The sequence below is a fragment of the Dunckerocampus dactyliophorus genome, chromosome 3 (genome assembly GCF_027744805.1).
Source record: "Dunckerocampus dactyliophorus isolate RoL2022-P2 chromosome 3, RoL_Ddac_1.1, whole genome shotgun sequence".
In the NCBI taxonomy this organism is placed as follows: domain Eukaryota; kingdom Metazoa; phylum Chordata; class Actinopteri; order Syngnathiformes; family Syngnathidae; genus Dunckerocampus; species Dunckerocampus dactyliophorus.
In genome coordinates, this window is record NC_072821.1 from 17,692,830 (window position 1) to 17,720,825 (window position 27,996).

At 41.7% G+C, this 27,996-nt stretch overlaps 1 protein-coding gene across 13 annotated transcripts in view; it reads left to right on the top strand.

Moving 5' to 3' along the window:
* baz2ba (bromodomain adjacent to zinc finger domain, 2Ba) overlaps positions 1-27,996 on the top strand; it is a 71,248-nt gene that overhangs the window by 33,689 nt on the left and 9,563 nt on the right. For 3 of the 13 annotated variants that reach the window (XM_054769761.1, XM_054769773.1, XM_054769764.1), the window contains exons 3-20: positions 6,070-6,243; positions 9,223-9,414; positions 9,506-9,667; positions 11,010-11,194; positions 11,280-11,486; positions 11,591-12,235; positions 15,005-15,752; positions 16,481-16,750; positions 17,458-17,518; positions 17,675-17,783; positions 18,507-18,608; positions 19,122-19,350; positions 20,045-20,137; positions 22,647-22,708; positions 22,945-23,010; positions 23,659-23,724; positions 25,999-26,043; positions 26,307-26,333. In XM_054769761.1, coding sequence (XP_054625736.1) covers positions 6,072-6,243; positions 9,223-9,414; positions 9,506-9,667; positions 11,010-11,194; positions 11,280-11,486; positions 11,591-12,235; positions 15,005-15,752; positions 16,481-16,750; positions 17,458-17,518; positions 17,675-17,783; positions 18,507-18,608; positions 19,122-19,350; positions 20,045-20,137; positions 22,647-22,708; positions 22,945-23,010; positions 23,659-23,724; positions 25,999-26,043; positions 26,307-26,333 — 3,441 coding nt within the window. In that variant the 5' untranslated portion in view covers positions 6,070-6,071. Of the gene's footprint in view, positions 1-6,069; positions 6,244-9,222; positions 9,415-9,505; positions 9,668-11,009; positions 11,195-11,279; positions 11,487-11,590; positions 12,236-15,004; positions 15,753-16,480; positions 16,751-17,457; positions 17,519-17,674; positions 17,784-18,506; positions 18,609-19,121; positions 19,351-20,044; positions 20,138-22,646; positions 22,709-22,944; positions 23,011-23,658; positions 23,725-25,998; positions 26,044-26,306; positions 26,340-27,996 lie in introns of all 13 variants that reach the window. The other 10 variants (XM_054769763.1, XM_054769770.1, XM_054769765.1 and 7 more) reach the window with 5 other exon arrangements.

The following is a 27,996-nucleotide window of genomic DNA, read 5'->3' on the forward strand; positions in this document are numbered from 1 at the left end:
TTGCCCACAGGTCAAATATGTGCGATTGTGTGTCAGTTGCTTCTTCAGTGACAAATGTATGGCCTTGTATTACATCTGCACAGATAATACACGTAAGATACACAGAACATTCCAAAATGACTTCCAGTCAGAAGTCTTGGGGTTTGGGACAGTGATCAGGCGAGATGGTCAACTACATTTCATTAGTCTTGTTAAACAAAACATGCACTTCACCAAGTGGATTAGAGGTTGCATGCTAGAATGTGATGTACAGACACCTACTAATACATTTTTCTCAAGCCACCTTGCTTTTGCGGCGTTAGAACCTGGGGAAAAACCCAGCCTATAACCCCTGCTCTCAGAACACACAGCCAGCAATTTTTTTTCGATGAATCAACTTAAAACTCCGATTGTGTGCCCGTTGCCGTGCGCACAGTTGAGGACTGAGATACTTATCAAATTTCCTGCCCTAGTCTGAACCTCGCAGACCTCTCAGGTCATCTGGTTCTGGACTTATTGGCTGCTTCTAGAATTGAATCGGGACATGGTGTTGCTTTCAGTGTTGAAGTTTCTGTGGTACTTCACCCCATAGTTTTGCTGTTTTGTCTTTATCATGTTCTGTTTTGTCTGCTGTATTATATTTGTCATTTGCATTATGTAAAGCTTTTAAGTATGCGACTTGGCCTTAAATGTGTGCAAGTTGACAGGCATGAGCAAGTACAGGTAAATCATATTCAGGTAGGCCTGAGGAAAATGAAACTAAATTATTATCATGCTCACCATGCGTGTTTGTGTGCAGAGGTGTATATGCCTTTATGTTAGTCATCAGGATTGTGCTATTCTCTGCTTCAGTCATTATGGAGTTTTGTAGACAAATGTGGCGAGCGGATCACGTTTATTCCGCAGAAGAATTGTAATGAGCGGTGAAGCTGCCAGATGAGTGTGAGGAGCAAGCAGAGGGAGTAGAGCAGATTCATCAGGGATGATTGTCTGCTGCACATTGCTGTTTTGTTGATGCGAAGACCCTGCACCGTTACCATGGGGAGAATAATTAGCTTTGGCTGGATGCAGATGTGCATAAGCATAAGAGATGGGAATTTCTTATTGAGCTGACTTCATGATATTCAAAAATGGTGCATTAAGGGTGTGCTTGTGTGCACAGATGCGCGCACACACATACATTTACCCACATTCTGTACACACTCACTACTGGCTCATTCTCATCTATTTATGGACAGGAAATGGGAGTGGTGCTTTGGCTGTTGGAGCTGAGTAACACTATTCTGTCACACATAGGTTTTGACATCAAACACAAGTGACAAGCCTATCTTATTCCTCCCCAGCGAGTCATCACCATGTCCCAAAATCACATTATTGTCACGGGGAACCCGGCAGTAACGGATGTTGAGTAGGGGTGTTGATTCCAGCCTTTGGCTCCCACAGTGCGCTTGAAAAGGCAAATAAAGCCATTTGGCAAGAGCCAGTTTCTTGTAATTTCAAGAAATACACAATGTGGCATGCTGCTGGTTTTATAGTTTATCTAAAACCCCTTACAGGGCAATGGGTGCATGCCTTACTACAGGGACCCAGGAATACTGCAGTGGAGAAGTCTTCAGTGTGAGCACCTCGCTCCCATATGCCACACATTGGATCGTATCATTACCTTTTTGCCCTGGCAGGAAGAAAGCTGCACTGGTGTGGTAAGCTCCACTGTTACATGGAGGCAGACAGGCGGGCAGTGGTGTGACTGTAATAAGACCTGTGGCCAGCACCACTGCCAAGGCGAACTGAGGCGTGGTGAGCGATGGTGCCCAGCCCCTACATGCCCTGCACTGCCATCTGTCACTGGGCAGGAGTGGGGCTGGGGGAGGGGCCTGAGTCACAAGTTGTTGACACCTAGACAGGCCACACTGGGGCATGCTGTCGCTTTGTACTCTTGTCTAGCTTTGGCTCTTAAACTGTAGATTGAAGCATTGCTTTTGCAAATCCATTGAGTATACCTGAAAATGTACCTTCAAATTCACTGTGGAGCTTCTTTTTTTTTTTTTAATTGAGGCCCTGAAATAACTAGAATGGTCTTTTGTTTTGTTTGTATTACATTTAGCATACTCTTTGGCTTCTCACGTACAATAATTGCTGTTTTATCTTAGAGTAATGGCTCTTTTTTCTTATTTCTTAAGTGCCATTAAAATGAAAATGCTTTGATTTTTAGAAATTTGATTGCTGTGGATTTTTGAAAGTCACTATAGTCTATTGTACTTCCAAAATGGAAGTAATCCGATGACCGTTAAATAGTAAAGAAGTAACATAGGATGTTGTACAATAGAGCACATACTTTCACAAGCCGGTGACTGATTGTGCCATTGGTGTGCGTGCATCTGGGAGGGGAGGAGAAAAGGGTCAAGCAAGCTTGCGCGTTTGCACACCGCCGCCATAAGCAAGGTGATCTTTGTCAGTTGATTGACAACTAGTATACGCAGAACACTCATGCTTTTGGATGTGCCTTGCCTCCCTCAAAAAATCCCACACAAAAGTGAATTGTGAACAATAATACGTATATATGTAAACGATATGTTGTGTATATTAGGATGAGGAGATACTTTTCAAAAAGCAAACAGTAAGATTTGTGAAGCAGTGCTTTTTATAGGTAATTTACCATGGCACGCTTGCTAAGTTGGCAGATGCCTGGACAAGAAAGCATAGTTAGTTGTCTGTGTGTGACACAGTTTCTCATTGCAATAAAAGCCGCAGAGCTGGAGATAAGGAGAGAGGGAGTGTACCAGATGCGCCGATGATGCCATTTTGTCAGCTGCAGTAAAGTGCAAAAGAAGCGAGCTGCAAGCCACCGTGTCTTTGAATGGGGTCAGGGCATCACAGGGAATAATGCATTTCCCTCCAAAGCACTCCTTCCATTACGGCCGGAGAAGAGACATTGTGTCCACACTCTGATTACCACTGATCCATGCTGATGACTCTGTTGGCGGATTATCTCAGTTAGTATCAGCCATCTGTTACTGTGTGTGTGTGTGTGTGTGTGTGTGTGTGTGTGTGTGTGTGTGTATATTGTAGGGGTGAGTAGGAATAGGAGCAGGGCTGAGACACACACAAGGGGGGTTGAATAGTTTGAGGTTGTGACATACGCACAAACTTTTTTTGAGCACATGTTGGCATGTTTGTTAAACTGCTGCATGCAAGATGGCTATCCATACAACACTGCAAAATAAATGCATGATGCAAAGCCACATTGGACATAGCACAGGCCATCACACCAGCCCTCTGTTTCTCTTGTATATGCTTCACCTGCATTTCAGATGAAGCTGACATGCGAAGGCTCCTACATAAAGGCAGCCATAAAACCATCGTACTGTTTATAGCTGTACAATCTCCTGAAGGGCTGGTGCACCTAGCCACTATTAGCTGCATGCATTGACAGCTGGATGCTGTGTTGTACTGGTGCATTGGATACGCCACTGGAACACACCTTATAAATCATAGCCTCCCATTAGCATAAATTCTCCTTCTTGCAACTGCGAGACCTGTTTCTGCTTGCAGCGCTCCTTGTTGATTGGCTGGCGTTCTTTAAGTCAAATTGATTTAGCTGCTCACAAATACTGTAATGCTCGCCTTCTTCCGCCACTGCGGTGTATGCTGTTAATTACCAATAAAATCAAGCTAATTCTGATACTAAATCCATTTTAATTTCCCATAAGTAAGTCAGGATTGGATCTTTACCTTGCCGCTGCATTAGGCTGCAATCAGGGTTGCGTTTGGTGATAGATCGGTGAGCTCAGTCGTATTACTATTATTAGATTTAATTGCACTGAGTGATCAGTTTGTATTTGTCGGAGAAAGATAGACTTGCCTCACATTGTTTTCACTCCCTACTGTCCTTTCTCTCGCCATCTCTCATCCCCAGAAAGAGGCCCTTTGAGAGATGAGAGCAGATGAGGGGGAGGGTAGTGCTGCTTTACACCTCTGCAAAGGAGGGATTGCTTTTTTTGTTGTTTGTTAGGGAGGGAAATCAATTCTGTTCACATCATCACATTCTGACAAGGCAACGCATTAAGTGCAGATATTGAGAAATGGCAGGATTGGTTTACAGCCCTTACCTTCTTTCCTCTCCTCTTATTCCTCCATCTATCATTTTCCCACAACAAAATCAGACTGCATTGTCTTGTTTATCATTTTTCTTCTTAATCTTTAGCATCTCTTTTCCTCCCTCTCCCTTTTTTCCCCTCTGAAAAAAGGTAGGGAATGATCCGCTTCACTTACCAGCTGACACCACATAAGCTTGCTCGTCCTCTGAGACACAAGCCTTTTGTTTTCATGTGCATTATGATAATTATGAAGGGCCATAGTTCCCTTCCATTTTCATCACACTTCTAATGATACTTTTTTCAGGAGCTGCCACAGGCATCATCATTCTTTTTCTCTTGAAAGGATATATTTTTTCATCATTTTCCCCTTTTAAAAGGTGACAGGAGTCAGACATTGACTTGTGCAACAGATTGTGTCAGACAGGCATCAGTTTTTAGTTGGGATCTGGGTAAGATACATACATGCTCTTCTTATAGCCGGAAATCTACTCCTGTATCTACTATTAAGCATGAATCAGTCTGGCTGATAAGACGGCTCCTTAGCCCACATTGTGTCACCTCACACAAGAGGCCTTTTGTAGGACCTTTGACCTTGCTCATAATTACACAACCGCTATGTTTTCCACTGCAGCAATGGCGGCCCAAGACCGATGGCAGAGCAGCCTCCTCCCCGTGGACTGCAGCAGGTTTCCTTGTCATCCGCGCCTCTTGCTCACCCCCTCTCTCTACCACTCTCCCTCTCTTGTCAGTGTTGCTCCTGGCGAAAGGCTGATACTTGATATTCAGAGGATAGCAGCTTTTGTCTCAGAGATTTAATCAGTGGCTCTGCTCGCACTGCAGAGGAGAGAGGGAAGAGGTGGCGGAGGGGGGGATAGGCAAGAGAGATGGAGGAAGAGACTGTTTATGTGTAATGACACAATAACAAAGCCTGCCTGTAAAACACAATCTGCAAACTGTGCTTTTGAAGGGGATTTCCACTCCTGGATTAGTGTCAGGCAGGGGGATGTGGCAAAAGAGAAGACAGAAAAAGAGTCAGGTTGACATGAAAGACTGAGGAGGTGATTCTGTGTGTGTGTGTGTGTGTGTGTGTGTGTGTGTGTGTGTGTGTGTGTGTGTGTGTGTGTGTGTGTGTGTGAATGTGCGAGTGCATTTACGCGTGTGCATGTAAATTCATGTTGTTTTGATGCTGTTTTAGTGTTTATTTGGATGCACAAGTTGGCGGCTGTGTGGGCACATTGTTTTTGTAAGTGAAAGGAGATTAAAGTTGGCTAATGTAAGTGGAATATTTGGCTACAGTTTCTTGTTAGAGTTTATGTTGTTGATTGGTTGGTAATGGCTGGCTTGGCAATTCTGTGAGTCTGATAATGGAGAGCTATGTGCTGTTTGATGCATCCATCACTTTAAAGCCCCTCCATGTAGACTTAGGAAGCGCTGTTGCCTTTAAAGGCCTCAGAAGATCTCTTGAATTTAAATGAAATTCTTTTTCATCAAGGAGGCGTAAAGGGATCCTGGTTGGGAAATGTGAGCGTGGGTGAGCTTTACACGTGAAGGGAGCATGATAGAAATACGTGGATAATGCGTTATTTACACATTTTGCTTTTGAGGTTTTATTTTTTGCATTGTTTTGTCTTCCCTAACATCCGCAGACCACAGTGCCTTTACCACATTCTTGAGTGCTGCAGCTTTCTCGCATCCCAAAGTATAAAGTTCTTTGTTGTCCACAATTAGTCCTTAAAGACATTCTCCTTCCAAGCTCATATAGAATCAATAGACACTGAGAGTCAGTGAGCATGACTAAATTGGAATATTGTTCAGGGGAAGTGAGATGTGAAAGGACAAGTGTCATGGTGTGTACACGCTTGGAAATGTTGTGCAGGTGTGGAGGTTTGCATGTTTGTGTATGCACTAAAACTTTTTTTGTGTGTGTGCGTGTGCACGCGCGCGTGTGTGTATTTTGCTATTGTAACCCTGCTGATTGGATTTTGTTTGACAGATATGGAGTCTGGAGAACGGCTGGCCTCCCCTGCGCCCACCCTGTCTGCTGCTCGCACCTCCTCCCCTGTGGCCTCTTCCTCCTCATCCTCCTCTTCGTCATCTCCTGCTCCCCACTCAAAGAGCAGCCTGGCCCCGAGCCCCTCGGCACTCGGATCCACTCTTAGCACCTCTGGTAAGAAACCCTTTTTTGTTTTAAGCGCCTGTCAATCTTTGGTCAATTTAATCAACAAAAAAGTGACTCAAACAGATCAGACACCTCTCTCTCCTTGTAAACCATTAAAAGTGACAAATGTGGTCACCTTCATGTCTTGATAGCATTCAGAATCCTCATTTCTTTACCAAGAAAATGAGTTTCCTCCCATATTAATTATACAGTTAGTTTGCAGCCTGTGTGAATACACCTCTCTCCCAGCTACAATTTTTTTTCCCTGACAGCTTGGGTTGCAATTGAAAAGCTGCTGCATTAATGAATCCCAAACAATTAGGAGCTTCTTTTGTGTGAGAAACACACACATGCTTCACCATGTCTCCTGACAACCTTCAGCTCTCTGGCTCCAGCTGCCTCAGAGTCAAGCTGAGCAAGACACTGTGTGCGTGTGTGTGTGCGCACGCGTGTGTGTCCAGTATGTGAGAGGGATAAAGAGCCCCTCAGCCTGCATCATTTTACATTTGTCATCAATTCAGTGTCTTTTCTGCCTTGGCCAGAATCCTTCTATTTATTTAATTAAATTGTCAGGCAAAGAGAAGCGTAGTTACTTTGTCATAGTTTTTCACCTCATCATTTAATCTATTCTATTTACTATTGATGCACACACATTGGGCAAGGAATCACAAGCATGCAACCTTTCTTGGAACTGAACCAAATTTTTCTGTTATAAGATAAAAGAAGGAAAGTGTAAAATTAAACTGCTTATTTTGTCATCCTTGTTCTCAGTGTTGCTCCAAAGAGGGCGCCATTAAAACATCCCCTTTCTCTTGTGTTATACATCATTCTGATCCCTCTGTGCCATTACGTGAGCTCAGATTTTCTAGATTAGCGATTTTGGACAGAGCATCAGAAGTGAGAGAGGCCCTGTGAACTTTCTGCAAGCAAACCACTTCTTTTGTACAAAATCCTTTTCAGTGTGTAACTCTAGTACGTACTAGATGCTGTCCATTTAAGCTGAAAGATTTTCTGTAAAGTCATCTCTTTTTTTCCCCCTACATCTAAGTTTAATTAAAAGGAAAAAGGCTTTCCGGCAGACTAGCAAGAATCTGTCAAGTATAATGTGTAAGCAGGTAACATCAGAGATACATTATTATCATGACAGCATATGCAGGCCTTGATTCAAGGTTCAATGCCACTGTGCCTCTTACCCTTTTAGAAAAAATACCGGAAGATAACCTAAACAAGCGCTGGCTCGTGCGTGTGTGCGTGCACGCTCTTGCGCGTGCTCTCAGACGCGTGTCATTGATGAGGATATCACTTGGAGAATAAAAGCTGATCTGCACTCGTAGCACTCTCCTTCTGGGATCAACTCACGGATGCAATTAACTTAAATCTGTCTGTGGAAATTTGATTGACTGCGACAAACAACAAATTAATCCCCCTTCGGCAGCATCCAAACATGAAAAAAGCAGGCGGTGCAGTTTGTCAGAGTGGAGCGAGGATTGAAACAGAATGAGGGCGAGGGAGTGAGAGAGAGTAGGTAAATCTGAGGTATGTCTTTCCTCTGCCTCTTTCTCGCTTCAAATTTTTAGATTTAATTATTTGCCTTCCGGAAGCCTATATTAATATTGAAGAGGCATTTGCAGATGTCACTTTGTGTTGCCTGGAAAGGGAAGGGCTGTGGTGGGTGTTGGGGAGAGCTGGGCACCGCAGGCATAAGCGAATACTGTGTGTTGGCCTTTTCAGGGGGGTCGCATTGCAGTCGTTTATCTTTATACACGCTAGCCGAGGCTGGCAAGACTCGCTCTACATATTCAGCATATTCTAATGACATTCAAAAGGCAGGTTTTGCTGTCTTGAGCTAAGAAAGGAGCCTTGCAGCCAACAAAAAGGCCGATATACTCATACGTCATGCACCCTGCCTTGTTAATAAGGCCCTTTTCTTGCCAAACAACCCCATGCAGCTAGATTGTTGCTTAAAATTAATCTCTTAAAATGCTTCCGCAGTCATGCCGAATTCCATCCCTCTGTATTACACTCTATTGAAATCAAAATTAGGTCTTGCAGTGCATGAGTTCAAAAATACGGCTCTCAAGTCAGTTTTACATTTCTTAGGTGTGTGCATGTGTGTAGCAGTTTGACATATTCATCTGCACCTTGCACAACACTTTTCTTTTCTTCAGTCATCACTTTCCCGCATGTGTATTACCTGGCTTATGCAGAGGCATCACACAGGCATGGTCTCCTTTTCTAGAATAGAAATTGAATTTGCATGAAATATGCTCACACCAAATTGCATCAGACTCCAGGAGGAGGTAATACGTGGCAGCCGCCCCTGCCAGAAATGATTGTGCTCAGGAAAATGCTAGGCGACGATGATGTTGATGAAGTATTCTTCTGTGGTGAAATAGAATACCAAAAGGATAGAAAGGGGTTATACACGCTCCCCTGGTCGTATTCACATATTTTGACATTCAGGAATCTAGAGCTGACGAAATATCAGTACACAAATAGCCCTGTGCTGAAAATGGGTGATTACTAAATTATCTGTAATTTTAAACAGATAGCCATAGGACGGAGTGACAGCTGCCTTTTAGACAAGTACAAGGTTTTCAGTCTGTATCATTTGGGAGGTCAGAGTATATATATATATATATATATATATATATATATATATACTTTAGACCCTGTTAGTCCTGTTTATGTGTGCTCAGTGATGTCACCTTTGAACAATTGTCTACACAAACAATCACATACAGCACAAAGCATGTACTACTATTTGCACTCATATTTGTCAAAGGGAAAATAGTTATAATATAAAAAAGTCAGTCAAAATGGTTTTGGATTTGGAAAAAAAATGATGGGTTTAAAATTATATTTCATTGAGTTGAAAGCCTGCTAATCGTTTTTTGTTACTTTTTTGCTCTTGCTGACTTTGCCAGGATGTTATACTTAACTATGGCCACATTTGAAAGCTTCCACTTTGGTTTGGATCTGTCTCAGGCCGTCTGTTTGGAGCAGCAGGAGAGCAGCCCTTTATTGGCTCCACATTGTCAAGTGCCTTTCCTCTGGTGAACCACCCAGCCTTTGGAGCCCTCTACACTGCTGGAGTGGGCAGGCCGGAGTTTGGCGGCCTTGGCTCTCTTGGCATGTCAGCTGCTCTGGCTGCCCACCCCCAGCTAGGAGCCCTCTCTGGTAAAATGGGTGGCATCAACATTGGAACATCTTCTCCATGGTGTTTTGCTTTGCTCTTTATCATCTGGTGTCTTTTGCCCCCCGCCAACAGAGTGGTGGCGAGCTGCTGAAGCTCATGGACGAGGAGCTGCAGCCTTTCTTCCTTCCTTTATAGGTTTCCCGCCATTTTTCACCCCCCACATTCAGCCAAACCATAGCGCTAGTCCTGTTCAGATAAGAATGCCTGGCAAGAACAACCAAGCATCACCTAAAGGTATGTCACCAGTTCACAAGACTAATCTATCTATCCATAAATAGATCTATAGCCTTTGAGCCATAACTATCAATCTCTATATCTTATCTACTGTATTATCTAGCTTATCTGTCTGTCTATAAGATATATTAATTTAAAATTAGAAATGATTTTTTTTTACAATACAAATTAGAAAAGCAACTGGCGGGCCGGATTCAAATGCTTGGCGGGCCGCATGTGGCCCCCGGGCCGTAGTTTGCCAACCACTGCTGTAATGGATTGAGATCCTGCAGTGCCCCCATGGTCCACCTGCTCAAGAAGACACATGTACATGCCCATCACCCCAACAACCCCATCCCTACTGTGCAACATGGAGGTGGAAACATTTTTGCTTTGGGGCTGTTTTTGTGTTAAGGGCACAGGAAGTCGTCACCGCATTGAGGAGCTGATGAACGGGATTATGTACTGGAGAATCTTCAAAACACTGAAGATGAGTCATGGATGTGTCTTGCAGCATGACAATGACCCAAATCATACTGCCAACAAACAACAAATGTGTGGCTCAAAAATTAGCACAGTAAAATCCTGCAGTGGCCTTAGCCTGTCTCCGGACCTTAATCCAAGGTCCGGAGGCAACAGCCTCAAAACCATCAGGATTTTTAGAAATATGTAACAAGGAGTGGACCTCATGAGATGTGCATAGCTCTGTTACTTACAAGAAACATCAAACTGCTGCTTGCCAACAAGGGTTTCCCCGCCATGTTTTGCTTGTGGATCAAATACTTATTTTCTCCCTTCAAATACAAATTACATTTTTTTTAATTTACTTTTTGTGTCTCTCTGGTGCAATAAACCTACCAAATATTTTTCTGTTTCTTTGTCATGGGGTAAACTTACAAAATCAGCAGGGCAAAAATGTATTTTCCACCATTCATCTGTGCGTTGGTGTTTTCTCAAAATAAATTTGAATATTTTTAATAATTATTAATAATAATTTTAAATTACAGTCATTTAAAATTATATTAATTTTAAATTTTCTAAAATACATTTTTCATCCTACGATTACCTCCTACTCTCAAACAGACATGCTACACACTTCTCGTTTCCTCTCATAATGAATTTTTCTTCTATCCCTTTTCATTTAGTGTCTTTTGATTTATATTTTATTCTGTCATTTGTTTGTCTTGGGCTTGTACATTTCACACGGAGCAAGTTAAATGAGTTAGATGTACAAATCAATATAGTTATTTGCCTCAATCAATTCTGCTATTAGTTCGATATTTCATTAAACCGTGCAGCAAAGTTCCGTAAAATAAAAAGATACAATGGTGGAACAGATTGTCTGTCTGCTTTATGTTTCAAGGTGTGAATGGGGCAGTAAATGGCAGTGGAATATGTCCTCCCACAACACAGCAGGGGAGCTTTTTGGCAAGTAATACCCCTGCACAGACATCAACCAGTCTAACCAAAAAAGCAGAGCTTTCCAGTAGTCCCTGTAAGAATAGCCCACCTAAGATTGTGGAAAAACCCACCCCAAAAACCGAGAGGGTGAGTAAGAGGTTCTTGTGTTGCTATAATTGGGGGGAAAAAAAATATACATTGATGATCAATATTTTCACATTTTCCCTCTCAGAGACAACGCAAGAAGACAGCAGAGGCTTCTGGTGTGAGTAATAGTGAAACAGGCACATCTTCGGACAGCTCAAGCGATGGCTCCCTTAGCAGTGATCTGGAGGACCTTGCAGAGGATGATGAAGAAGATGATGAAGATGAGGATGAGGAAGACGACAAAAAGAGTGAATTTTCAGACTCTGAGAAACGAATAAAAAAGAAATCAAAGGTAAAGAGCAGTGGTGAACATGCACCGATATGCATGGCTCAGGATCATTATTCCTAAAGTGACATGAATCCTTTATTCCAACTTTTTTTTTAATGTCTCCCCAGGTTCTGGTACCAAACACTGGAAAGACTGACAGACCACTCTCTGGGGTCCCTATAGTAGAGCACCAGGACAGCAAAAATAATCACATACAGACAGTCCCCTCCAATCCCCCAACCCTCATTCCCATGGCCCGCTCGGTGTCTCCCCCTGTCCTGTCCCCGACCTCACCTCTGGCTTTGCACAGCTCCAGGTTAAGACCAGACGGGCAGCCACAGCAACAACACTTCAGTGTGATCCAGTCCACTGGCCTAGCGCTAGCTGCTAACTCAAAGCCTCTGGCTCTCCTCACTCAGCCCCACAGGGAGTCTTCACCGTCTTCCTCTCCCATTGCCCTCACCACCTCTCCAAAGGCGCTCTCCAACTCTTCCTCTCCCAAACCTCCCAGACTGTTTCCTTCCTCCTCCCCTCAGCACCTGCCCCTCTCCCTCTCCTCCTCCCCCAAGCCTGTTTCGGTGCCCTCCCCCCCACGCTCAGCCTTCCCGCTGTCTACCTCCCCAAAACATTTCGCATTGACCTCATCTGTAACAAGCCCCCAGAAGTCCTCACTGAAGCCACCTCAGTACGCTGCTGCTGGCACTGCCAAAGCCAACAGGAGGAAACTGCTGGAGGACTCGCTTGCGCAGATCAATGAGTTCAGGCTGAAACAGGTAAGCTAACTATTTAACTGAATTTAATTGAGCATGTAAGGCAAAAAAATATTGCTTTGCTGGCTTTTTTCTGAAATGCGACATTACTTTTTATTCTGCGATGGTTTTTGTCTTGGAACTCTGCCATGTGTTTTTTTTTTTTGCTCAGAGTCATGAACACTGACCTTAACTGTGGCAAGTGAGGCCTGCAGTTCTTTGGATGTTGTTGGGGGGGCTTTTGTGACCTCTTGAATGAGTCGCCGCTCCGCTCTTGGGGTCATTTTGGTTGGCCGGCCACTCCTGGGAAGGTTTCACCACTGTTCTCTGCTTCCACTATTTGTGGATAACTGCTCTCACTGTGGTTCGCTTGAGTCCTATAGCTTTAGACATGGCTTTATAACCTTTCACAGACTGATAGATCTCAATCTGTTATGTTTTAATAGTGGTGGGCTGAAACATTTAAGTGTGACAAACAAAAAGCAAAAAACAAGAAATCAGGAAGGTGGCAAACACCTTCTCGCACCACTGTACATCTTTTTTTTGTGCATTCTGAAGATATGAGATAAAAAGAGACATTACTCATTACTGCACGTAATGGGAAACACTTATTCAACCTATAAAATAAATAAATAAAAGCGCCAACAATGCTTCATTTACATATAATGTGACGTGCATATTAACCAAAATACAGCGACGTTGTTGTTGTTGTTGTTGTTATTATTATTAACACTGTTACGGCGATGGAACTACGTTACTGGCGTATTGATCCATTGCCACAACACACCGGCTAGCTACTAGCTGGCTAGTGACTAGCTTCACCACACACTCGCCCACAGTGTGTCAGCGCTGGGCTCTCAATGCCTCAGACCGCTACCAAAATGGTAAGGCTGCAGCCACTCCTGCTGTGGTTTTATTTTTGAGTTTGGAAAGTTAATGCTAGGTGTAGGCGTTGTAATGCTTGTTGCTGCCTGTCACTCACTGAGTTGCGTTGCAAAATTGTACAGAATAAATGACGTGTTTATTTCATTTACAGTTCAGGTTGGAATGTATTTTGTGCGCTGCATGGATTTGCTGTGCACTGAGAAAGGCAGAGCAGTGAGCGATTGCGCAGACGCGCAGTTTAGAGGAAACACTGCTGTTAAAATTAACTTTGCCTCAAAAGAATGCTTTTTCTGTGAGGTGCAGATAGACAGAGTCTTGGCCTGAAGAGTTACTCCAGCTGTGTTGTGGCTTCGCTGTTCTGCAGGCTGCTGGGTCGTCCCGGCTAGCTGTCAGAGATCATGTTTCTCTGGGCCGCGTCTACATAATCCACACTGCCTGCATAATGTAATTCCAGTAACAATTTACGATGATATAGTAACTTGTGTTCACTTCACTAGAAGTTTTGAGGCCGGATTGTAAGAAAGTTGACTCTAGAAGTGTTTACGTTGTCACATTGAGACGCCACCATTGTGCCCTGAATTCAGGTTGTTACATTGTACATGTATGTTGTATTTTATTCTTTAATAACAGGTAATTTTTCTTTATTGACATCTGATTATAAGGCGGTCCTTGAAACATTTTCTCTCCTGTAAGGGGTCCGTAGTCCCAAAAAGTTTGAGAACCCCTGCCGTATACTACTCTGGGGATTCATATGCTTTGGTTTTTGCTTTCTTTGTCATATATATGCTCTGGAAAACAATATCTGCAAAAATAGAAATTTCTAGTTTTTGCTAATCTACTTAAATAACACACCAATGTCTCAAACAAAGGTTTTTTTCCCCCCTCACAGCTGTCATGTGTTACTGAGTTCCTTTCTTTGTCAGGTATTAATTTACAGCTGGTGAAGCTTTACATGTACAATAAATGAAACCATAGCAACGATCCCGATTGCTCTGTTATATTTGAAGTATGAAAAAGAAAGGCTGGAGGTATTTTATAGACAATACTTGAACTGAGTAAAGATTTAGGCTTTAGCCATTCTATTTACTATGAAGGTTCTAGCTGCCCATTGAGATTAGATTTTGTTTGTTTTACAGCAAGTAATCTTAACCTTAAAACAGTTTGTATGTATGTGTGGTTGTTTGTATTTTTCTTGGGATTTACAAACAGTAGTCATAGAAGATCTAGTTGATACATTGAGTCTTTAATGTTAAATAAAAATGTTTGAAAGCTTTTGTTACAAGATCACTGTCTTTAGTTTACGTATGAATGACAGCATAGTAATCAATAGGCTGAAATTATCTTGCTTTGTGAAAATAATTTCCCCCTTTTTTAGTTTTACAAATATGGAGGCTTACAGTGGCCTAAATTCCCCCTGCGGTTTCAGCCCTTTTACTGTATTTCACGGTCTAAGAAATTGATTTGTTTCACTTCATATCATATTTAGTTGAAACTGCGATGCTAAAATTTAACCTTTTCCTTAAAGACATACTCAAGCAGGCTTGGCATCACAGCAGGAGAGCAACCGGATGTATGATGAAAATGAGAGCTTGTCACTTGTAATGACAAATAATTGCACTTTCAAGATAGATAGTATCTCTTTTGTGAACTGTGCCTGTGGTAATTTTATTTGTGTTTTTTTCTTTCTCAAAGGTGCTCAGACACAGTTAACTGTACCAGTGTTCTGCATTGTAGTTAGTCACCTGCTCAAACAATCAACAGTGATGCAAGCTGACAGCTAGAGCAACTGCACTTTGTTCCATTTTTTTCCTGACCTTTCATTGTGTCTCTCATTTTGCCTTTCTTACTCCCTCCCTCCCTTGACTCCCTGCCTCCTCTTGTTCTCCCTCTCTTCTCCTCTGCTCTCAGACTCTCATGTCCCAAGGGCAGACGTTCCCATCTGAGCTTAGGAAGCAGGGGCCAAACAAGTCTCCCAAAGGGAAGTCTCTGTCTTCTTCACCATTGCCACCCGCTCCACCTCCTCCACCCCAGAACAATCACTCCAACCTCTTCCTCTCGAGTGCCCTGCTGGGGCTTCCTGAACCTAATCACCCCAATGGAGTCATCCAAAGCACCACTCAGGACGCACCTTTGGCCCTCATCACCAAACCTCGCAAAGACTCTGCCTCTCAAGGCAAATCCCCTCAGTGCAACTCTGATGGTGGATCAATGCCTGTCAATCTTAGCACAGGGGCAAGTAGGACCCAAACAAGCGCCCAGGCTGGACTTCCGTCACAGCCGCCTACTACCTCACCTCATGCCGCCAGTTATGGATCTAGAAAGAGCAAGACCCCAAAGTGTAAGGCACAGACTCCAGGACTGGCACAAGGACAGGGGCAAACAGGGCATTTAGCAAGCTGGAAAGGCTTCTCCCAAAACCATCTGGTACAGTCTTTAGTAGATTTGTTTCGTGGAGGAGAGTCTGGGATCGGGATCCCAGGAGTTAGCATCCCTGGTGTTGGGATTCCTGGGGTCGGGATACCTGGGACTTGTAACCCTGCAGCTGGTCTCCCTGCTAACAAGGAATCTGATGACTCAGGAGATGATGATGATGATGATGAGGATGACCTTGAAGAGGAGGATGAGGATGAGGAGGATTCTGATGATAGCTTGTCAGGTGGGTACGGCAGTAAAACTCAACTCAACAAAAATAGACATAACATTTTTTCATTTTGTTTCTGTGATGTAAATTTGTACAAATCTATACGAGTGAGCACTTGACCTTTCGCTACCTTTCGCTAAAATGGTCTATCCACCTGTCATTGATTGTCCCATTATTTCACAGGTTTACCATGGACTGGTCACAGTAAAATGCCACCTTGTCTCAGATCAGCCAGCCTGACATTTGATGAAACTGTTAATATACATGGTTGCAGTGTGTGTGTGCAAATTATAAGAAACATACTCATGGAAACAGATGACAAAAAGCTGCAGCAGTACACGTGTGTAACTGGCTTGAGTAATACATTTTAGTTGTAGTTTTTTTTCAAGCAAAAAAATTTGGGTTCACAGTGCAATGAGCAGGTGGAAGACAACGAAAGGCAAGCAAATTGCTGATGTTAGAAGAGTACCAAATGCAAGCGACAACAGTTATGGTATGGTGGTGTAAGCTACAGAAAACCGACACAGGCGACTGAAGGCAATTTGGGAGATATGAAGGTGGCCAGTGGCCCTGCGACATCATAATACGGCCAACTGTTGCTGTTGCACAAGCTCTAAAAACATTACAGCTTTTGCATGGCACATATTACCAATTTAGCATGTTTGCACCTTTACATTGAAAAGCTTAGACACAAACCTTCCTTTAAAACTACACTGACATTGCATCCTGTTTTCACATTTCAGAATCAGACAGCAACTCAGACAGTGACATCTCTGGAAAGAAAGTGAAGGAGTCCAAGCAGCTGTCATCTGTGTCATCAAAAAAGGAGATGACTCCCCGTAGGCTAACCAAAAGCCCAGAACTACTGAACACCTCAACCGATCACACAGCCACCAGCTGCTCCCCTCTCAATCTTCAGGTCATCAAGACGCCCACTATTGTCACCAGCTCCAGTGCCTTGGCCTATCACAGCTCTCCTGGCTCCTCCTCGTACACCCTAGCCTCTCCCTTAGGTAATGTGTGAAATATCTGATGCAGACTCTTTAAATGAAAAGGATGAAGATGAGTTTCAGTCAGGCGCTATATAAGAAAACAGCTTGCTTTTTTCCTGTACCTCCTGCTGACTTGTTGGAAGCAGCAGATGTTCACTTTGATCATTAAAACCATATACAATACCACAGAGCTGCAGCATGTGACTCAAGCATGGCCTGTGCTCTTGTATAACACAGTATGTTTGAAGAGGAATCATTACCTTTAGAAAAGCAGAAAGGCGGCAGTTAGTTGTTATGGGGTAACCGGAGAGCCAAGGTCCTGTAGCGGCATGCCTGAGAGCCCAGACTACTCTTTTGGCACAGCACTATCAGTGCATAGAAATGACTCGGATCAAGAGAAAATGACGTGTTTCGCTGGCAGGAATTTTCCAAGCAATCATTGCAGTGTGCAAGTGCATCTGCTTTCACTTTAGTTTTTCATTATATTCATGTTAAGGATCGCATGAAGCCTGGTAATGCTTGTTTGGTTCAATTTATAAGAGGTGTTTGTGTTCAGGGCCCTGTCAGGTAAGGCTTTCACTGGTTGACATTATGATGTTGTTGGAGAATTTGAATCATACAAATCCACCATGTAAAAACTGATGAAGCCAGCGATTGCATGGATACCTATGACAGTCCGTAGGCCAGTTTGGCTGTCAAATCCGTTACTGAACTATGTTTCTCCACAGGTTTAGGAAAGAGGAAGCGGGTGATGGATGAGAAGGATTTGATGACACCTCTGGAGTTGGGGTACGTATGAGAGTCTGCCCTCAGGAATCAAGTGCATCACTTCAGTCTGTATTGAATTTCCTGTCCATTGACAAAGTCTTACATGAATTTTGTGTTTTATTTTGGTGCTCTTTTTTTGACTAATGGCTTTAATTGTTTGCATTGTTAAACACCTAGGTGGCGGAGAGAGACTAGAATCAAAAACGTGGCAGGTCGACCTCAAGGGGAGGTAGCCTACTACGCCCCTTGTGGGAAGAAACTGAGACAGTACCCAGATGTGATGAAGGTATCTATTGCAGCTATCTTGTCCATCAGCTGTCTTACAACAACTTGACAGATGCAGATGTTGTGGAGCAAACCAGATGAGCAGTTGGACCAGCATGCTTTTATGAGTATTCTGCAAGACAAATCCAACACTGCTCATCTACATTACTGAACAAATTAATGTGGATTTGTCTTTGTTTAGTATAATTTACACATTTATTATTTAAGAATACCCCCATTCTGCTTCCTGTGGCCTGAATAGTGAGAGATATTATTCTTATATTCTCCCCTTGTGCCACTTTCTTCACCTCTCCCTCCACAAAGCAGTGATTAATGGTTAGTGTTGGGATGCACAGCTTTGGCCTCATTTGTACAGTGTGTGTGCAGATAATCTTTATTTGGTTCAACAGTGATTGTCAAACTGCCTTTGAGTGCAGTGGTGCAAATAGAAAAATGGCTGCTCAGTAGCATCCACTCACTGCTCATCAGTCAGCAGGCAGTAAAAAGCCTGACCACAGTTAAGTAAGAAAGCGCCAGAATTGTGCACCCCAAGGTCAGAACTGTTTTTCTTAAGAGCTTTTGCTTTTTTTTTGTCCCCTGGCTTTTATCGTGATTAGTAAGGACTGCACAGATGCACTGTAATCGTAGACTCCCTCTAGTCTAGTGCCTCCCAGCTGCTTTTCAATGTCGCTAATTTCGCTTTTTTCTGCCTAAACCAACGCCATTATTATTTTCTCTTCTGTAGTATCTATCCAGATATGGAATAAGTGGCATCACGCGTGATAATTTTAGCTTCAGTGCAAAGATCAGGGTTGGTGACTTCTATGAAGCCAGAGATGGACCCCAGGTGACTGCCTTTCATCTCTTTTCTCTCTCCCCCCCTCTTGATCCCTGTTCAGGCTGAGCTTTATGCCGCAGTCACTGTCAGGGCAGGGACAGCAATCATGCAGAACCCTAGTAGACTTAGATCATAGATATCTCATTGTGCATGAGAAATGCAATAATCAGATGACATTACTCCCACAGGTATTACTTCCATTGGTTTTCATTCCAAGAAATATCAAACTGGAAAATGGTTTGTTGTTGTACTGGCTCTACAGTAGAGTTTAAATAAGTACGGTGCTGTGGGGCCAGAAAGTAGTTGTACTTAAACCTAATCAAGATTATTGATTTAAAAAAAAAAAAAAAAACAGCTTCAGTGAAGCATTGAAGAATGCATTTTTCAATAAATTTTTTGACTCATAATGAAAATTTTCCTTGACTGCATCACACATCGAATGGTAACAAGTTGTTCACTGACAACCCGCTCCCCCTCCCTCGACCTCTACGTTTCCCGTTTCTCTATTTTCTGCCTTTTCAGGGTTTGCAGTGGAGCCTATTGAATGAAGAGGAAGTAATTCCTCGTATTTTGGCAATGGAAGGTCGGAGGGGTCGTCCCCCCAACTCAGAGCGTCAGTTAGCGGGCGAAGGTGCCAAAGTTAACCGACGGAGGAAAGGACGACCCCCTAATGTCGGTGATCCATTGCCATTGGTGCCAGAAGGTCCCAGTCCCAGTGAGGTCAAACTCCTGCGGAAACTAGAGGCTCAAGGTCAGTAGAGGAAATGACACCACACTATGATTTGAGAGCGTGATTTCAAACTCTCAGTATATTTCAGCGACAAAACCCAATGTGAGAATTACATTTACTATTCATATACTGAAGAAAACTGGAAATACAGTGGTGTAAAAAAGTGATAACCTATGACCTTGTCCAGACTGATACCTCTCATTTGTTCCTGAATATCTTGTGATCTCGGCATGATGTCTAGCTTTTGAGGCTCTTTTGGTCTACTTAACTTTGTCAGGCAAGTTCTATTTTAGTGATTTCTTGATGAGAAGAGGTGTGGCAGTAATCAACCCCTTAACAATAAAGTTTCTTTGAAAAACTGCATTTTGTGTTCAGTTGTGTTGTCAGTGACTAATATTTAAATTTGTTTGATGAGCTCAAACATTTAAGTGTGACAAACATGCACAAAAAAAATCTGGCATAAAAAAAAAATCTGGAAGGGGGCAAACACTTCTTCACACCACTGTATACCCAACACTTTGCCTGTGTCCGCCTGTACATAGCCAAGCATGACCCTGGAAGGGGGCAAACACTTCTTCACACCACTGTATACCCAACACTTTTCCTGTGTCCGCTTGTACATAGCCAAGCATGACCCTTTTATCATCCATTGAAAATACAAGGTCAGGAAAATACAGTGATAAACCAATGATAATGCCTTTTTTCCTATGTGCAGAAATAGCCCGACAGGCAGCCCAGATGAAACTCATGAGAAAACTAGAAAAGCAGGCATTGGCACGTGCTGCCAAAGAAGCTCGGAAACAGCAAGGTATGATTCAACTCCTCTTTAACAAGTGTGTTACTGTCAAGACAGGTAGCGGTTGGCTCATCGCCTGGTCAGTTTTAAATTCATCAGACATGATGTAATTATAAGCAGATCCACCAGTTACCCTTCTTGGTCCTTATTTTCATTCGTTTGATGAGTCTTCATAAAAGCATTACAAAATATTTGATGTCTTTGTTTTTTAATGTCTTCTGGGGCAGTTTATTTTGTGCTTTTGCACAAAGCATTACTTGTGTCCTATTCAATTACATTTTTGCGTTTGTGTAAGGCACATGTGTCAATGGAGGGCCGAGACACTGCAGGTTTTGTCTCTAACCAGTTTCTCCAGCTGGTGGTTAAAATGAGGAAAAGCTGCAGTGTCTCGGCCCTCATGGCATGAGTTTGACACCCCAGGTGTAAGGGGATGGACTGGGCATAAGTTGTTTATTTTTGACTATTGAAGTGCTCATTACACAAAAAAAGTTAGAAAACAAAATTAACAAAATGAAAGTACTCTTAATTGAAAGTGTTTGTCATAATGCTGTCATAGTTAAATAACTCTGAAATAGGAGTGAAATGGTGTGTTGATTTTGACACGCCCCCTAGTGAGTTTTCGCAACCGACACCATATTGTTTGTGACGTCACTGCCAGGCTACAGTACGTTCCGGGAACCAGATTCAAACACAAGCAGGCACGAATTCACTCAAAGCCAAGAAAGTGACATATTCACAACAATAACACAATAATAGTAGCATTCACTGATAATGAGTTCTGATAACTATATTATAACACACAAAAATGGTAAAAAGTATGTTTTTTGTGACTGACAGAATGTGACACAGACAATTGGGAAAATGAAAGTTAAACCCCATAGCGTTATTCTAAGATGCATAGAATAGATCTTTTTAAAAAATACGTATTTACCTGCTGCAACTGACCAATCGACAACAAGCTAGGCTAGAAAGACAAGTGATTGCAAGCAGTTCAGGTCTGCAACACTTTTGACGTATTCACAACAACAATAACATGCACTAATGTGTCGTGTGGAGTATAATATGATTTACTGGCAGTAATAGCTACAATATATAGCATGATATATAGCATGTACAATATATAGCACGTTAGCCGCCTAACAGGAGCGTCAGTTCTGCGTATTTGTTGCATTATTGCATGTTTTTAGTTGCATTAATGCATATTAAAATGGAGCATATTAGTAGGAAAAATGTGAATTTGAAAAATGTCCAAATTGACGTACTGTCACCTTGGCAAGCTTTTCCATGGTTGAGCGTCTTGTGGATTTTTGTATTTTCATTTCCGCCCGTGGGGCAGTATGGAAACATTTGTCGCACGAAGTTTGCTGATCTGACGAGGCAAATGGTGTCTTCAAGAAATGTGAACCAGCTTACCCCGTCTTCTCGAGTGTTGCAGCAAAAGCCTTCAACACAGCAAGCGTGCATAATATAAAAAATATATAACAACAGCAATTCATCCAGAACAGGACCATAACAGTTGAGAAAGCATCAGAGTGAAGGTGAAGTTCCGGGTAGGACTGTTTGGTGTAGACGTCACGTCGCTTGGTCTGCCTCCTCCAGATTCTAAGAACTGCCGATTTTTATTTTAAATTGTAAATATTTAAATATTCGAGTACATATCTAACTAGGAAATATGCCTTTCAGTGTTATTTTTCATGTCGAAAATAACAAGATTAATGTGGGTTTGGTCTCATGAGCACTTTTAACAATGTATATTAATATTAATTGTGTGGAATGTTATCGGTCTAAAAACCGTTTCAAAAAATGTTTTGAAACAACAGAGGTAAGGTATAATAGGCTGCACTATAAGCAGCAGAGCACAGAATTAATTCACTTCCTAAATTTGCTTGCTTTAGGAAGCTTTCTAACTTAGGAAGCCAATGCCAAACTTCCTAACTTAGGAAGCTTCCAGCTTCCTAAAGTGCCCATAAAATAAATTTAAAAAATGAAATTAAACTGAAAGCAAGCGAAGTACACACATCTGTGGTAAACGAAATGAGAGTGAGACTCCCCAGGCTGAGCAGGCGAACATATCATCAATATCAACAGGACTGAATGTTGCTTGGCTGTTTTTGTATATGGTGAAGTCATCAGTAGGCTACAGTGCTTTTGTAGTTTGCATGTATGTATTTTGATGTGTGTTTATTGTGGACGAGTCCTGTTTTATTTCTAAAAGCAAAAGGCAGTTAAAGGAGTTACTGGACTTTGTAAAAAAAAAAAAAATTATGCAATTATTATTATACAACTTATATTATTATTATATAAGTCTTTCATCATTACCTTACATTAATTTAATTCCTTGATGTCCACTCCCTAATTCACATTCACACATTCAAGTCTTAAACTGATGATGGCCAAGCCAATCGGGACAAATTATGGGTGACTACAGTATATCTGTGACATGAATACATCTGAGAGTCCAGCTGTGTGTCTGTGTCAGTGTCAATCGCATTAATTTTATGAACCATCTTGACTCTTGCAGCTATCATGGCAGCAGAAGAGAGAAGAAAGCAAAAAGAGCAGATCAAGATTCTCAAGCAGCAGGTAGGTTGACTCTGCATGTGTGTTGATAAATCGCTTTCCTCCCCTTGTCCAAGTCGCCTAGAAAAATACTGAGCAGCTCTATTTTGATACTTGTGCTTTTTAGTTTCCAACATTGCTTCCAGCATTAAATAAATTGTTTTCTTTGACCAAACTCTCTTTGCAACTGTCTAACTGTAAAGTCATTTGATCTGAGTAGGTCTTCCGACAGACTGAAAATGTATTTTTTTATTTGACAGGAAAAAATCAAGCGTATTCAGCAGATTCGGATGGAGAAAGAACTCAGGGCACAGCAAATTTTGGAGGTACAGAATCTGACAACAGCACCTGATTGAACAGAACATTCCTTGATAGCTGCAACCCCTCAGTCTATAGTGTTTTTAATCTTCCTAAAGCTCATTACTGAATAGCAGCATGCTTTGGAGGAGTTGCGTCTTCTTAGGCATAATTCCATATGGAACTAATGCTAAATTGGTCTTGGTTGACGGCTGTTGAATATTAAAATGGCGGTCCGTGCCTCTTCAGACCTTATTTAAATTGGACAGAAAAGTCTATTTTTTTTTTTAATCAGACAACAGTAACAGTTCAGCGTAAGTGGGTCGACCGGGGGGAAAAAAAAGGTGCCACACTCAGAGATGCACACAAATAGACACACATAGCCAGGCGTGCGCAATTATAATGCCTGCGCTTCAAAGTGTTTTAGGAGGACTAAATCAATTTTGAGTCGACACGGTTGACAAGACACTCTTAACGGGAGGCCTCAACATTTTCACAATTACATGTTAAAGAGATACATAATTCATTGGCAGTGTTTTACAAATTTGACTGGCATTCGGGGCCATGGAATCTTTGCTGAAACCAGGAAACTGCAAACATTCAGCTGAAGTGCTGTAAAGCTCTCATCCAAGACCGATTGATATGTGTCTTGTTTCAACTTGAATCTTTATTCACAGGCAAAGCGGAAAAAGAAGGAAGAAGCCGCCAATGCCAAAATATTGGAAGCTGAAAAGCGGATAAAGGTATGATTTAAGAAAGCCCCAATAAGAAGTATAGTGTGTGATTATTTAGCACATTTGAACGTGGTTCCACTAATGTAAGATGAATTAAATGGATGCATGATTTCAGGGTTTACTTAGAGTAAAATGTTGCTGTTGGTAGTAATTCTTATAGATGTATTTTCTCATATAATCTTCTAATCTTGAAGCAGACACTGTTTACACAAAATATTTATCTAACCTGGTCAGTTAGTATCTGCATGCACTGCTGACACTCGTTTATTGTAGCTCATTTAATGAAGTTTAAGAGGTAGCTTTATGATCGAAATCATTGGTACACCTTGAAGTGTACAGTATATTTTGTTAAAATATAACTTTGGTTAAAGGTGAACCTGTATTGAGTTATTTGGCATTTCAACTGACACATTAGCATGGTCAGTGTAGTTAATAGTTGACAACTGTGTAATGTTGTTTTTTCTCAACATCCAGTTCATGTCAGTTGTGTCATATGTATTGTTTATTGAAAGCTTTGACTAATCATGGTCAGACATTCCAGTCTGAGTACTTGGATTAGGTTAATCTATTTGAATTGATACTTGAGGTAAGCAGGTGGAATATGTTTTCAGGCTGCAAATGTCTCTATTCCCTTTAACAAATGTTTTTTGCGCGACTCTAAATTGTCCATAACTCTAAACCTCTAAAACAAACGCCAATTCCACAACTTTACAGAGTGAAAGATGACATAATAAAGGAATTGCATTATTATTTATTATTAAAGGAAATATTGCATTATTATGATTTATTTTTAGTGCTGTCAAAGTTAACACATTAATAGCGCGTTAACTGACGGAAGCTTCCTTTAACGGCACTATTTTTTTTGATGAGCGATTAACGTGCGCACATCATCTCAGCCCACACTGTAGTTAGAGGAAGTAGCTGTGACAACTGAGCGACAAGCAGTAACAAATTTTGAGCAGAAATGGACAAGAGTATTTTGTTTGCTTCAAAGCCATGGCAGATGACTCTCGCGACAAGACCAAAGTTATTTGTATCTACAAAGCAGAAAATTAATACAGACCCACCATCCACCAGTATGAGCCCTGACTTTAAATGTTATTGTTTTTCCAGGGAGGTTGCGTACCGACAGTATGCACATTAGCACTCAATAAGGTCATCAAATCTTACCTTAGTGCATTCCCGCATAGTATCAGCATTTGGGACCAAATATGATGTGAAAGAAAAAGGGTAAAAATACAGTATAGTAGTCTGTCTGTACAGCGTGGAACAAAGTTACATGGTGCGTTCAGGGACCGCGTTCAAGGACCGTCGAACACAATGGGACAAAGAGCTGCTCGCATTAAACATTTTTAATAAAATAATGGCCCATATTTCGTATTGTATTGTACTTTATTTATCCCACAGCAGGGAAATTCACTTGTTACAGCAGCAAGCAAGATACGCAAGTAAAGAATAGTGACTACAACATGGTTCAGGTGGTGCAGGTTCCAAAATTGATATGCCTTTACATAAAATGTTATCGTAGTTGGGTATCAAATTGTTTACCACAGAGATTTACATCCCTATTATAGATGAAAACGTATTTTTATCTGCGATTAATTGTGTTGACTATGGATAAAATGTGATTAACTGCAATTAATTTTTAATTGACAGCACTAATTATTATTATTATCATTAAATATAAGAGTGGTTTGCTTGTTCTAAAAAATTTAGGCAATAATCGGTTTGTGGGACAATAAACATTTCAAGATGCACCTGCATTGTTTTGTGACTCGGTTAAAGTGTCCAGTTAAAATCTTGACTGGACAAGATTTTAGTGATTCAAAGTGATTCAAAAGTGTGAAATCTCGTCAGTGAAGCATGAAACCACAGGATTTTTTTAGTTCTCGTACATGTATGCTGTACATCTTAACTGTGTTGTGTATTTATTAATTATCTACTTAAGGTGAAGGAGATATTTTCTGCAAAAACAGCCTCTTTTCGGAGAAAAAAAAAAGAATTATTTTTTGATCAAAACGTGAACGTGACGTCATTTGTGGTGACATGAATGCTGAATCATAAATCTGCGGGGATCCATGTACTATATACTTTACTGACTGGGGGTTTGAGCACCGAGTTCAAATACTAGAATCGTTCCTGTGCAGGATACTAACTTGATAAGCTTTTTTCACTTTCACGTTGCTTGTGCCCCTTTTCACTTGGCTTCACTTCCAAAAAAACAAATCTCGATTAGCACTATCACAGTTTATTGATTCCCCCATCTCTCTTTTTGCCTCCAAGGAGAAAGAGTTGAGGAGACAGCAAGCGGAGATCTTGAAGCACCAGGTAGGTGCACTGCAAATACATTGTAACCACTGACTGCTGAATAATTTGCCTCTGAATTCTGTTGAATAAGAATGTGCAGCTGTGCGAGTGTGTTATGTTTTAAATAAGTGTGTGAATGTTGATTTGCAGTTAAATGCAGGCATGTGTGGAAAAGTGTATGTGGTGAATTAGCAAACATCACCTTTTATGAAAGTAATTCTTTATATTCAACTATTTTTGGTATTACTTCTGTTTCATAATATTTTGCCAACTCTCTCTGCCAGGAGTTGGAGAGGCATAGACTAGATATGGTATGGGTATGTTTATTTTTGTACATCTAACACCTGCATCGTGTAACTGGTTGTGTTATGGTTGTCATAGCAATGCATTAAGTGTAGCACTGGCTGCTGTCATACTACATTCTTCTGCATGGCTTTCCAGCAAAACAAACAAAAGAGAAATAAGAGTCAGTATGCTGCCTCCATCTGCTCGTCCTGAGGGACAACTGACCCTGTCACATTGGCCAGGCAGCTTCTGCCCCCCTCCCCTCACCCCCTCTTCTACTCAGAATGCATTGCAAAGACTGCTAGCCAAACCACACTCACTGTCTCAAAAGTGCACTCAAGGAGTTTCCATCCATCACATACATCGTCCTGATTGTTGTATTGGAGTAGCTTGTGTTACCCATGAGTGCTTCACAATTTGGCCCAGATGTTGAGCTTGTGTCTTGTTCGTCTGTGCATATGTTCTGCTGCCCGCTCACAAGAGTGCTGGACTTTAACCTGAGCTACCCCGGCCTCTCTATCATTCGCTGTTCCCACACAACGACTGAAACGCGTAACTGAGAATCATTTTGCCATGATGCTGGAGATGCTTCAGACAGATCACCAGCTGTTTGTTGAAGCAGCATGTCATGAGTTCCATCATAGAGACTTAGGTTCTGTATAGCATTTTAGTTTGACCCGTCTACCCTGCTTCTCGCCCTTTTCGTATATGCATAGTTGCAACTGAATCTAAAATGGTGTTCCTGTCCATACCGCGTGCACTTCCTAAGCTCTTGTATCAACCCCATGTGGTGTGCTATCAAGGAGACAAACTATATTTGATTATTTAAATACAATTTTTTGTACTCGATTAATAAGACATCGTCACAGTAAAATAGAAATCTAGCTGCTTTTGGAGACAATCAAACCACCATGAGTAGAATGCCAGGCTTTCAGCCTATTTTTGTGCATCAGATTCATTTTTAAAAAATGATCCTCACAAGCATTTTAGTCGCTGTGCTGGGAATGTTCTTGGCAAACTGAAATGGTGGTAATTGTGTCTTTTTGGTGGATCACAGTGGGAATGACAGTCTGATACCGTCGAGGGGAAAACCTGAAGAGATCAAATAAAATGATAGTCAGTCACCGGTGATTCCTGTGCCCTTTTGCAAGAGACTGTGTATCATGCACCAAAGAACAAAATAGATGTCTCATCCTCAGCAGTCTCATACTGTGCTAATACTAAAGCAGCCAAATCCACTGAAGTGGAACTGCTCTGTTTGTAACTCGTCTTTACCGCCCATTCCTCTTTGTCGTCCCCTCACCACCAAATATTATTAGTAAAGCTTCAAATAAACATCCGCAATGGCTAATAGATTTTGATCTTACTTTCAATGTGGCATGTCAGAAGACTTCTGGATACCAATATTTTATTGCTTTTGTTCTGTCAGCTGTAGTTTAGAGGCGCCATCACTGATTCCAGCTGCTTCTTTTTTGAGCCTGCCATCACATCTACTACGTATCGCATCTATGTGTTGCTTTTTGGTTGTCATTGTACTACTGTACTCTTCACTTATGCTTCCACCATACATGTGAAAGTGTATACATGTGAAGCATCGTTTTGTGTTTGTTCCAAGTATGGTGCCTCTAATGAATTTAGAGCATTACTATTCTCTTAAAACATACTAAAATTAGTATGGCCTTGACTAGT